We start from the raw sequence: 12,349 nt of genomic DNA, 5'->3' as shown, positions 1-12,349 counted from the left end.
TTTAATCAATTCTGTGAAAAGATTAAAATAAAAGTGCTTTGTTCATTATTTGACCTCATGTCTTGGACAGCCCTCCTTTGTTTAGAGGTTTTTAGAGAGGGTTTTTATTTTAAATGTGTGTTTTCCGTTTTAGACAACGGCCCTTTTAATACACATGTACTGCATAAAAAGCTCTAATTTTATGTGAGGAAGGGTTATTATGAATTTGTTATGTTTTTTTACAGTTATTTGAAAATAGTTTTCATTAATCTTTTCATTTATAACAGTTTTATTAATCAATGAGAAATTTAATTAATGTAGTAAAGACAATATGAGCCTTGTACAAGCCCCACAACAGCATTTGAAAGAAATGGCCTTTTCTTTGTCTACGTCGACATGCCCCTCTGTTGCCCTCTTGACCTCAGTGTCTCCTTCAGATTGAAAACGCCAGTGAAGTTTTGATCACCCCCCTGGAACGATTCCGCAAAGAGCAGATTGGTGCCGCTAAGGTAATTTGATCTAGATGTAGAGCAGGTGAGAACTGGCGGGAGTGGGCGGGTGTGTTGATGTAGTGTTTTCTCTTAAACAGGATCCTGGTTAATGAGCGACCCCTGTGGATGTTAAAACAGAAGGGTACAAAAATTCCTTTCATAATACTGCCATCTTTTGGTTGGTAGGGCAAAATGCTAGATAAGACAAATTGTTATTGAAACACAACACTGGATTCTAGGTAAATGTTGAGTTTGACAAAATTAGGGTTAATTCTCTCTGTTTTGGCTGTTAAATCTTTTTGTCATTTGTGAACAGGTTTCTGACAAAGTCCTATGCCATATGGTGGTGTGCTTTGATCCCACTTGACCACATTGAAACTGACTAATACCTCGTGCCCACCATTACAGTTCATTGTATAGACTGACATAGGTGGTGCACACAAAGAGCTCAGGATGTGCTTCCATTTAATCTGGAAAAAAATATGTTTTGGGCCTTTCAGCCAAGAAGTTAATTCATATACAAATCCAGTTGTAGGTAGTAAGGCACTGGCTGACCCTATTGATAATTCTTTAAGCACTTTACTTTCATACGGATAGATATCATAGATGTCACACAAAATTCCATCCATACTTTTTTTCTTGATTATTTATTAAGATTATTTGTTGTGAGTTCAATTACCAGTGCCTTTGGTACCATATCTTTCCCTAAGTTTCCATAACACAAAATCCTTTGGCACTGGCAGAGGTTCACCGCAAATGACTGTGCAGCTTTAGCTTTGTAAACAACATCTGTCAATGTGATACAAACCAGAAAAGTTTGGGTAAGATTATTTTTCTTAATCGGAGAGGATAAAGGGAACTTTAGCCTTTGCCAGTACTGCAAAATTAAAATCCAGCTTGGTTATGAAATTGGGTTTTTCCAAACAAGCATATGAAAAATTTTTTGTAGTTTTTAATAGATCATCCTTTTCAACGAAAACACTTCTTTAAAGGTAGATAGCAAATGTTGTGACATTCATGCCTTATAGATGGGGATGTTTGGAGTTGATTAAATCTTGTTTGGCAGCATTCTTCATTTTATATTTTAAACATAAATGTAAAAATGTCCAGTGTTTTCCATGGTTTTGAGGAGGAAAGACTCAAACAAATTCTGTAGTTTTTGTGTTGGCCATAGCCAAATTTGGTATGTGTGAAGAGATTTGGAGATTTCCAAGTGTGTGATTTCTTACTTATGGAGAAATGGCAACAGAGTGGGGAACCTGTGGTAGTTCAGATCCAATAGTGGAGATCCTGGTAGAATAAAATCTTTTTTTGGCTGTAAAATGTAGAACTCAAACATGTGAGGAATAAACACTACAGGCAATAACATTAACTGTAATGCTTTTTATAAAAAAACACTTTTATTTAAAAAGTGTGTTCTGCAGAGATGCTGCAGAACAGATTGTTACTCCATTTAGATTTATGGACTTTTATGGTAATGAGAGGCTCTAGAATGCAATGCTAGTAGGGACACTTTTTTTTTTAGTTGACGTACACTAGATGTGGTATCGATCAGAAGTATTAGCGGCATAGTTAACAGTCCTTTGCCATTACATTCATTCATTCATTCATCCATCCATTCATTCATTACTGCTTAGCAGCTAATCCCAGTGAAGGCCTTGGCAAGCTGGAGCCCATGCTGAAGCATAGCATGAGAGGCAGGACACGGCAAACATCAGCTATTGCTCTGGATGGGATGCCAGTAGGGCTCCGAGTAAAGGGACAGGTTAGAATTATCAACTGAACTACCCTGCATGTCTTTGAGAGGTGAGAGGAAAACCAAGAGAAACCCTGCTTGAAGATGGAGGAGGATGTGCAAACTCCACACAGACAAAAACAAGGCAGAACCGACCCCAGACCTCAGAACTATGAAGCAGCAACACCAACGACCATGTCCTTGTGCTGGCCTCTTTGATCACTCTGATGGGGGAGATGTTTGTAGAATGTGATCATGCAGATCACGTTAACTGTGATTTTATTTTCCCGCATTGAACTTTGGCTGTCTTTTCTGTGAAAACATTTATTGGATAGCTTTCTGTGTTCTGTCTTCCATTTCAGGAAGCAAAGAAGAAGTATGACAAGGAGACTGAGAAGTACTGCAGTGTCTTGGAGAAGCACTTAGGCCTGTCCTCTAAGAAAAAGGAGGCTCAGCTCCATGAGGTAAATAAAACGAATCTGTGAAATATCGATTTAAATTAGTGAGATATGTTTTAAGTGATTTTTGAGAAAAGTTCCTTTGCAGCCATCTTTCCACAGATGTGCAAACTGAAACCAATGTTCTGAAGAAATTAAACACTGTCCATTCTGAGCTCTAGTTTTATGTAAAGCTGTAGTAGTCCACATAGGGCAATTAATTAGCTACAAACTGTTCTGCCTTTTCTCCCAGAAAAAAGGACTGGAAATAATTATTAAATTGACAACTTGTTTTGGAAATAAGACTTACTGATGAACCTTAGGCATTATTGTAGCCACAGCACTAATGTGAGTTTGTTTTGTTTATTCTGTCAATATGGTGTTCATAGTCCTGATCAGGACCAGTGGGGTCAGTGTGTGTTAACTGTGAACTGGTCAGAGCCCCGTGGTGAGCACAGGACCAGCGAAGACAGTATGTGCTGACTGGGGACTGGCCAGAGCCCTGTGGTGAGCGCAGGGCAAGTGAAGACAGTATGTGCTGATTGGTGAGTGGTCAGAGCCCTATGGTGAGCGCACGGCCTGTGAGGTCACTATGTGCGGATTGGGGACTGGTCAGACCCCTGTTGTGTATGCACGGCCAGTGAGGTCAGTATGTGCTGATTGGGAACTGGTCAGAGCTCTGTGGTGAGCACAGGGCCAGTGAGGTCAGTATGTGCTGGTTGGGGACTGGTCAGAGCCCTGTGGTGAGTGCAGGGCCAGTGAGGTCACTATGTGCTGATTGGGGACTGGTCAGAGCCCTGTGGTGTGCGCACAGCCACTGAGGACAGTATGTGCTGATGGGAGATATTCTTTGTCCCTGCAGGCTGATGCTCAGGTGGACAATGTCAGGCAGCACTTCTACGAAGTATCTCTGGAGTACGTCTTCAAGGTGCAGGAGGTCCAGGAGAGAAAGATGTTTGAATTTGTTGAACCTGTATGTATATCCTAACCTTTTCATCACCGAATTACTATGCAAAACAGAAGAGTACAACTCTTTGAAATAATTGAGGCATCTACTAATTTTCTTCTTTCTTTCCATATTTTTGTTTCAGTTGCTAGCATTCCTTCAAGGATTGTTCACGTATTACCACCATGGTTATGAACTGGCAAAAGACTTCAACCACTTCAAAACAGACCTCACCATTAGCATCCAAAATGTAAGAGCCTAATTCCTGTAGCATGGAATATGACTAAATGTAGTTATGCTTGACACAGAGGGTGAACGTCCATTGCTCATCATTCTGGATTAAGAGAGCTCTCTTCAGTATTTCTTGACATTGTGGCTTTTGTAAATGTTCTTCAAAAATACTGTTTTTGAATTTATATATTCAGTATACAGTACCACTTGTTGGCCCTGTCAATTCTTCTTCATTCTCTCTGCAGATGAAATGGTTTATTTAATATGACACTATGGACAAAGTTCAGTGTTATCATCAAATATTTCTGCTCTTCATTGCTATCTACAACATAATAATTTATCTATATATCTTTAGAAAGTTTTCATTGCATATGTTACAGTTGTCTGATTCTGAAACATAAACCAGAAACACAGGTGGAAACTAATGTATGCATAAGTGCATTTGAAACCAAGAACAGGAGGCACTTCATTATGCAAAGAGTTGTGGGAGTCTGGAACAGCATTACCCAGCCATGTTGTTGGAGCCAATAACCTGGCTTCCTTTAAGAAACAGTTACAGTAACTTCTAACTTCCAAACTGGCCAGATGGACTGAATGGGCTCATCTCCTTTGTGACCTTTCTGTTCTTACTGTATGTAAAATACATTTCTATTGACTAATGGTTGTCTAAATTTTTTTGAAGACAGTATAGTGAGTGGCTAAGTACTTTTTAGTTGGAATCACCATTTTTTTTCTACCAAGTTTGCAATCCCACATTGTGTTTATCTTGTCTTGGCTATAAACCCTGTGACCGCACACAGGGGAAAATGCGAAAGTATAGGTAGACGTCTGTGACACACTCATCTTACCAGTAGCAGGTAGTGATAGCTCTGTAATGGTGGTCCAGCACTGATTGGTGGAAAGGCACATCCCACACAGACGGATCCACAGGACTACAGTGGTCACTGTGACACTTGAGAACTGAGACCTTCCTGGCTGACTAATCTTACCCTTGTGTAACAGGCCTCAGTGGCACTGATGTCACTCTCTTGAAACTTAGTGCTGAATTCTCCTGTGGTAAAAGACCTGGTCTTTTGGTACAGTAGAGTTCAACTCTGTCTAGGATGTAGCATTGTCTGGCTCTGAGGCCGTGAGTGACTTTGTTTCAATTCTGACAGAGGCTGAGCTCAGCCAGATACAGTTGGTTGTGTGCTGCTGCAGGGGGAATCCCAGTCGCAGTCAGCTAGTGACAGGACCGAGGCTCAAACCAGGACACCTTTATCATAGGGCTCAACCGGCGTTTGGGATGACTGTGCATTTTTTATCAGTTGAGCCACTCAGAAGGCCCATGATCAGGGTTTATCATGCAGCAGAAAGGTCCTGGTCTAGGCTGATGCGATCAACCCTTTTCCATCAGACGAGGAATCGGTTTGAAAGCACAAGGTCGGAAGTGGAGTGTCTAATGAAGAAGATGAAGGAGAACCCACACGAGCACAAGAGTGTCAGCCCCCACACCATGGAGGGATACCTGTTCGTGCAGGAGAAACGTGAGTAACCAACTTGTTTGAATGACCATGTGGGGCAGAACCTCCATCAAGAAACTAGTTCAGACCTAAACACGTGGTTTTCAGTTCTCGGAAAACTCCACTTAGTTATTTTCTGTATCAGAGATTGTCTAGGTCACCTTCAGTCACCTGTATTTTTTTTTAAGATTAGGAACGTTTGTAAGCTTTTGATAAAGTAAGTAAATCATTTCCTCAGTTAAGAGAGTTTTGAACTATATATTCTCTAAATTACTTAATTTTAAAAAATCACTTGTAACCTGATCATTACGATGGTTAAATTGCTTCAATTTAAGGTCATCCTGTACACACATCCTCTTTTAATTTAGACATTCAAAATAAATCCAGAACATGAGTTTTACTTTTACCCCAACCACCAGCTATCAGCTCAATGCATTCTCTTAGCTATTTTATCTAATGTCTAATCTAATTTTAATTCCTAAATTAAAGATAAGTTGAAGTCCAGAAAGACCTGAAGTTTACATTTGCTTTACATTTTTATGATGTAAAACCCATGTGAAGCATTTTTGGCCCTAACTGTGGCCACATACAGTGCGATCATCACATATACATATATACAGTATAAGTCAGATTCTTGAGGTTGAACTTATTCATGAGATATAATTGGAAGATTAACTGCTATAGCCCTTGTTAAACTGTTACTGCATATTTTAGTCTCTGCTGAATATAATTTTGACCATCGGTATTGCTTCCGTTACAATATTTAAGAGATCACTTTATTGGCCATATACAATTTCTTGTGTTAGGAATTTGTCTTTTCACATACCACGGCTTGCTCTCCATGAGACACACAAGATAGGGAGAGAAGCTTGGGGTCAGAGTGCAGGGTCAGCCATTTATACGGCACCCCTGGAGCAGCTGGGGTTAAGGGCCTTGCTCAGGGGCCCAACGAAGTAGGGCCAGCCGCGGGATACGAAACGGCAACCTTCCAGCCACAGACACAGATCCTTAGCCACAGAGCCACCGCAACACCCAGCCACCACACCGCCCATGATGCACTGCACCATTAAACACGAGGCTCAAATATTTAACCACAGTCTCTCGTCTCCCAACAGGTTCCTTTGTGTCCACCTGGGTGAAACATTACTGCACTTACTACCGGGAGCCCAGACGTGTGACCATGGTTCTGTTTGACCAAAAATCTGGAGGGAAGGTGGTGAGTAGGCCCGAATGCAGTGCTTCTTCTTGACAGGCGTGTATTCTTCTGTATGTCGTAATGCATTTCCAGTGTTCTGCATTGCTACAGCAGGACATTTTTTGTTGTTGCATTCTGATTCAGTATCTTTCCTGATGCAGAAAAACCTTTAAATATATATTTACCAATTTGATTTGAGATGACAGTTAATCCTGATAGCTCTGCATTTTGTAGTTTAAAAAAGTAGCTTTTTTGCTTTGTAGATGTTAATAGGGGAACAAGTAATGTTAATAAAGAGGCATATCTGACAGTGAACCAATTACATTTTGACTGGTAAATGTGACAGAATAGCTTCTGCAATGTTTCATACAGGCTGCTCAAGTTTACCTTGTTGCTGTGATCAAGGTTTTGTGGAATCTTCTCAAAAGCTACAGAAAGTGACAACCTTGTTATTTTCTATTTATGAGTTTTAATAGTCAAAAACACTAGCTGAGACCTATTTAATTGGGAACTGAGTAGATTGTTGATGCTCATAACATGCTTATTTTACGGCTGACTTCTGGTAGACAGTATGGTTCAGAAGGTGGTTCTTTTCTGCAGTAAAGACTTTATGCTGAATCAGAGTCTGCAGACCTTGTATCCTTCCAGTGATACAGGGGAAGCTATTATCAATAACATGAATGCAGCATGACCTCTTCACAGTCAAATCTCTTACATTTAGAGATACTCTTGTTCACAAGGGCACCGATATTCAATCCTGGAATGCTGGAGGTCAGCCATGTCTTCCTTCCACCCTGGCCTTTTAATGACTATTTGTATCAGTTGCTGACTTAATAGGACTATATTAGCACCGTTTCTTTTCTTATTGATAATTATAAGTGACTTATAAATCCTGTTGGACTGCTGCCCTCCAGGACCAGGATCATTGCACTAGGGCATCACTGGCTCAATTGATTTAAATAATTGCAGCTTAAGAAGAATCTTAATGCACACAGCACAGGAAACTGGCAACTTCTTGTATTGAAGGTCTACCAGTCTGTGAACTGTTTCACTGGATACAACCAAGTCATTCTTAGAGTATGAATATCTGGTATAAACCTCTAGTTGAGAGCCTTAATCAGGTGAATGCTCCCTGTTCTCGAGGAGTTTCTTACCACACTACACCAGCATTTAAAAGGAAGTAAAGAAGAAAAAAATATTTTTTTTAAGGGTGGAGTAGATCCTTTCTCCTGTTTGTTTCATACTGATATGGCCAGCAGCCATATCACCCTGCAACTCACAACTGGCAACCCACTGAAGCTAAGCAGGTGTGAGCCTGGTCAGTACCTGGATGAGAGACCTCCTGGGAAAAACTAAGGTTGCTGCTGGAGAAGGGGGTTAGTGGGGCCAGCAGGGGGCACTCACCCTGCGGTCCATGTGGGTCCTAATGCCCCAGTATAGTGATGGGGACACTATACTGTAAACAGGCGCCGTCCTTCGGATGAGACTTAAAACCGAGGTCCTGACTCGAGGTCTCTGTGGTCATTAAAAATCCCAGGGCGTTTCTCAAAAAGAGTAGGGGGTTTAACCCCGGCTTCCTGTCCAAATTTCCCATTGGCCCTTACCAATCATGGCCTCCTAATAACCCCCCTCTATGAATTGGCTACATTACTCTGCTCTCCTCCTCACTGATAGCTGATGTGTGGTGAGCATTCTGGCGCACTATGGCTGCCGTCGCATCATCCAGGTGGGGCTGCACATTGGTGGTGGTGGAGTCCCCATTACCAGTAAAGCGCTATGAGTGGAGTGTTCAGAAAAGCGCTATATAAGAGTAAGCAATTATTATTATTATTATTATATTTTCGATTTTGTGCAGAGCCTTAGATTTGGGTAGTCTGTCTGGTATGGGACAGTTGTTGATTGGGCAATCAGATTGTAAAATAATTAAAAGGTGTATTTAAAATTAATATGTGGTATTTAGCATTGTCAGATACCATCTTATGCAATTTTATTCATGTTAGCTTGAGAGCAAAGAATTTTAGGTATGGGGAGAGCCTATCTTTCTTTGAAAAGCCTCTCAAAATGTATTGATCATGTCATGCAGGCTCTTTGTCATGAAATACCTCATGAGCTACACAACTGTCAGAAAGCACTGCACATATGAATCGAATTGTTTTTCAGAAACTCTTTTTTGTTTCTTTGCTGTTTTTGCCAGGGAGAGGAAGAATCCTTCATTTTAAAGTCCTGCACTCGGAGAAAAACAGACTCCATAGAAAAGAGGTTCTGCTTTGATGTGGAGGCGGTCGATCGGTGAGTGGGGTGGCAGTGACTAGATTTTTGTCACAAGGTGGCAGTCTTGAGACTTGAATGAAAAGCCCAGTCTTGTAATTGCTTCCTAGAATGGAGTAAACACATTTGTTATAAACACTGGGATGTGGCAAATTGGCAACCACTTGTATCTCTTTAGTGTTATATTAACTATGATTGGACATGTAAACATCTTCATCACTTTCATTGTGGGCATTATAGTATGGAAAAATAAGTACAGTATAATCTTTCTTAAAATAAAACAAATCTCAGAGGTTAAGTTAAGCCAGTTAAAGACTTAAAATATTGTTTCTTACTCATGTTTCCTGTCTGGCAATTGCAGTTATTCGGTTGCAGTTATACTTTTATCAGTGAAAAAACTACAAGAGGTAGTAACAAGCAATTCAAGTAATTTATACAAATTTATTAGCAGAGAAGAGGAGACAGTATTGTGGCTGCTTCGAAAGCTGTGCCACATTTCAGTGTCCTCTCCTGTGTTTATTCCTGTGTTATTTTCTTGCTTTATCCACTCCCCCGTGCGGCCTGTAGCTTACAGTGTTGGAGGACTGCGTGGCACATGGGAGTCTCTCTCAGCGCTGTGTCTGTCTTCCAGGCCGGGGGTGATCACCATGCAGGCCCTGTCCGAGGAGGACCGCCGTCTGTGGATGGAAGCGATGGACGGGAGAGAACCGGTATGGACCTGCTGAAACGTACTCTCCTTCTCCCTCCGCATCGCATGCATTGTTGTGGGGTGTCTTTTCCTCACTCCTCTGAGGCCTCTGAGGTTTTCTTGTACTTGAAATACCCAATTTTGAACAATAATTTTTCACTGAAGCAAATTGAATAAGATTTCTGTTTTTTTCTTCTTTTTTTTTAGTGGGTGACATAAAAATATGTGACACTTTTAAAAACCTAATTTCGCTGTCTGGATTTCCGCCCTTGAGAAATGGGAGTTTTATCATTCTACAAGAAATAGCTTTTGGGGGTGACAGTTCACAATAGTTTTAATTGTTCCTCCAGGCTAGGATGTATTCCCCAGTTTGGATTAGCATTACTGTGCAAAAGTAATATGAAAGATGGGAAGACATCTTACAGTTCTCTGTCTTGGAACCAGAGGAAAGACATTTCTAGTTATGCTTTATAAATGAATGATTTTCATTAAATGTATGACAACTGTTTTCTTTCCTCCCTGGAGCATTACTGATTGTTTTGTGAAACAGGCTGTTTTTGTTTGAAGTAGTCTTTTGGCGCTGAGGCACAGCAGTAATATGAACAAGGATGTCTTCTGGATTCAAGGCTAGGCTTACAGTATGTACTACTGCTCACTAGTTAGTCATTTTTGGAGAAAATGTCAGTGATCTTATTAAATACTGTAACAGTGGCCTCTTGCATGACTCAAATCACTCAAGTTCTGATTGAAATCTTGGATTGTGGCCTCCGTGGTAATGCAAACCCAGTGTGACTGCTGTTCTCCGAGCCCTGGCACACAATTGGCTGCCCAATGCTGAGGTTATAGGGGGATTAGTTGGCCAGGGTGTTCACAGCTCGTAGCTATGAGGTTATGAGGCGTTACCAGTAAAGAGTGGCCCTCTTCTCCATTTGGTGCTGAACACTTTGGTTGAATTGTGACTTTTGAAAAGAAGTGTCTTGAAGGTGGGAAGTCAGAGGAGCAGGGTTTATAACTGTGAAGCACACTATTGGTGATTCCAAATCAGGCGGATATAACAAAAATAATGGGTACTACTAAATGAAAAAAATATTTTATTGTTTATAATAATATATTAATAAGGGAGTCTTTAATGTCAAAAAAAGCATTGGGCATTATATAACACAAATTAATCGATGGATGTTTTTTAAGAAACTCTAAGAAATTGTTGCTGGAAAGATGTAGGATAGTGTAGTGCACTCGAGAGTATGAAAGACAATGGAAAAGCTGCACTAGGAAAAGATTTTTTGTGATCTCAATTTGTTTCTAAAGGAAGCTTTGGGAAGTGAAGGAAATACTAGAAATAAATCCCATATATTCCTTTCAACCTTCCATTTTCTAACCACTTTATCCAATACAGGGTTGCGGGGGGACCAGAACCTAACCTGGCAAGCAGGGGGCACAAGTCCTTGCCCACGCAGGGCACACATAGGGCAAACATAGACACACAATCTCACATCAGGGCCTATTTTCCCAGAAGCCAATTAGTATGTTTTGAACTGTGGGAGGAAACCAGAGGAACAAGCTGAAACCCACGTGGACACGGGGAGATCATACAGATAGCACCCCAGGAATTAAACACCAGACTCCGGCAGTGCAAGGCTAGCCACTAACTGCACCAGCATGCAGTACATCCAATATGTTCCCCTCTTATCAAATAATAACTGTATACACTGAAGGAAAAATTAATAATCCATCATCATTAATTCATTGTTATTCTTGGCAAATATCCTGGGAAGTATAACCTTTACATTGAAACTTTTTATCTGCAGGTGTACAACTTGAACAAAGACAACCAGAGTGAAGGCAGTAAGTAGGACTGATTTACAGTGCCGTCGTATTTGTCTAGGCAGACAGGAAAATCCAATCTGCAAATGCGCAAAAAAGCAGACGTTATTGATTCTGTCACGTTTTCATTTTTCTTAGTCATCGCTTCTGGCTGTGTCATTTTAAGTTGGGGGGGAAAAAGAATAATTAGAGTTGCAGTGGGGTATGATGGATATTTGTGTGCAGCTGGAACGAAGTAGTTTGTGCTCTTTTTTTTTTGTTTCACCAACCCATAAAGGTTTTAATCTCTCAGCCTTGAGAATTAAATTCAGCCCCCTGATATTTGAGCTGCCAACACTGGGTTACAGATTCATAACTCTTTCTGCCTTCCTACTTGCTTCTTCTTGCTGGCATAACAGTACTGCTGATTGTACCATACATTATGTCTGGTATTGGATGCTGCTGAATCAGGGCCTGAATCAGGTGCCAACTTACAGTATAGTATTTTTTAACTATGAAATATGCCTGGTTGCAGATGTGTGCGTGTTGTTAACTTTTGAACGCAATGGTTCAGAAGGCTGAATTGGGAGATAAACGATGGGTTGGAGGTTTTGAACTTCTTTCTTGACTTTATGTGGCTTTTTTCTTGCATTGTTTCCTCTTTCAGCTGCTCAGTTGGACATCATTGGCTTTACTATTATGAAGAAATTCATTCACGCTGTGGAGACACGAGGTAAAGGGAGGCCCTTGAGTTTTTGCTCATTCAAAGTTAAAATATAACTTAGAACTTTGTTGCAAGTTATTAATTCATGAATTATACCCAACAGGAATCAATGAGCAAGGGCTGTACAGGATAGTGGGTGTCAGCTCCAGAGTTCAGAAGCTTCTCAGTCTTTTGATGGGTAAGGACACAATGCTGGAATCTTCTTTACCTCATTTTTAACGTATTGTCCTGTGTGTCCTGTGGGAGTGTGGAGCAAGCTGCTCAGCCATGTTTTAAAAGCTGATTTCAAGAAACAGCTTCTTTCAAGAAACAGCTGGAGGAGATCCTCAGATCATTACTATACTGACTTC

The 12,349-nt window shown here is 40.7% G+C and overlaps 1 protein-coding gene across 4 annotated transcripts in view; it reads left to right on the top strand.

Moving 5' to 3' along the window:
* Positions 1–12,349, top strand: part of LOC102697225 (rho GTPase-activating protein 26) — an 82,903-nt gene that overhangs the window by 42,289 nt on the left and 28,265 nt on the right. For all 4 annotated transcript variants that reach the window (XR_011191157.1, XR_011191158.1, XM_015349451.2 and 1 more), the window contains exons 4-14: positions 417–488; positions 2,568–2,669; positions 3,505–3,615; positions 3,734–3,838; positions 5,216–5,345; positions 6,437–6,537; positions 8,711–8,805; positions 9,416–9,494; positions 11,281–11,317; positions 11,943–12,008; positions 12,103–12,177. Coding sequence is in view for 2 of the 4 variants with exons in the window: in XM_015349451.2 (XP_015204937.1) it covers positions 417–488; positions 2,568–2,669; positions 3,505–3,615; positions 3,734–3,838; positions 5,216–5,345; positions 6,437–6,537; positions 8,711–8,805; positions 9,416–9,494; positions 11,281–11,317; positions 11,943–12,008; positions 12,103–12,177 (973 nt within the window). In the remaining 2 variants the exon portion in view is untranslated. The remainder of the gene's footprint in view (positions 1–416; positions 489–2,567; positions 2,670–3,504; positions 3,616–3,733; positions 3,839–5,215; positions 5,346–6,436; positions 6,538–8,710; positions 8,806–9,415; positions 9,495–11,280; positions 11,318–11,942; positions 12,009–12,102; positions 12,178–12,349) is intronic.

Source organism: Lepisosteus oculatus, chromosome 11, assembly GCF_040954835.1.
Source record: "Lepisosteus oculatus isolate fLepOcu1 chromosome 11, fLepOcu1.hap2, whole genome shotgun sequence".
In the NCBI taxonomy this organism is placed as follows: Eukaryota; Metazoa; Chordata; class Actinopteri; order Semionotiformes; family Lepisosteidae; genus Lepisosteus; species Lepisosteus oculatus.
Note: the sequence above shows the minus strand (reverse complement) of the source record. Positions and strands in the feature narration are given on the sequence as shown.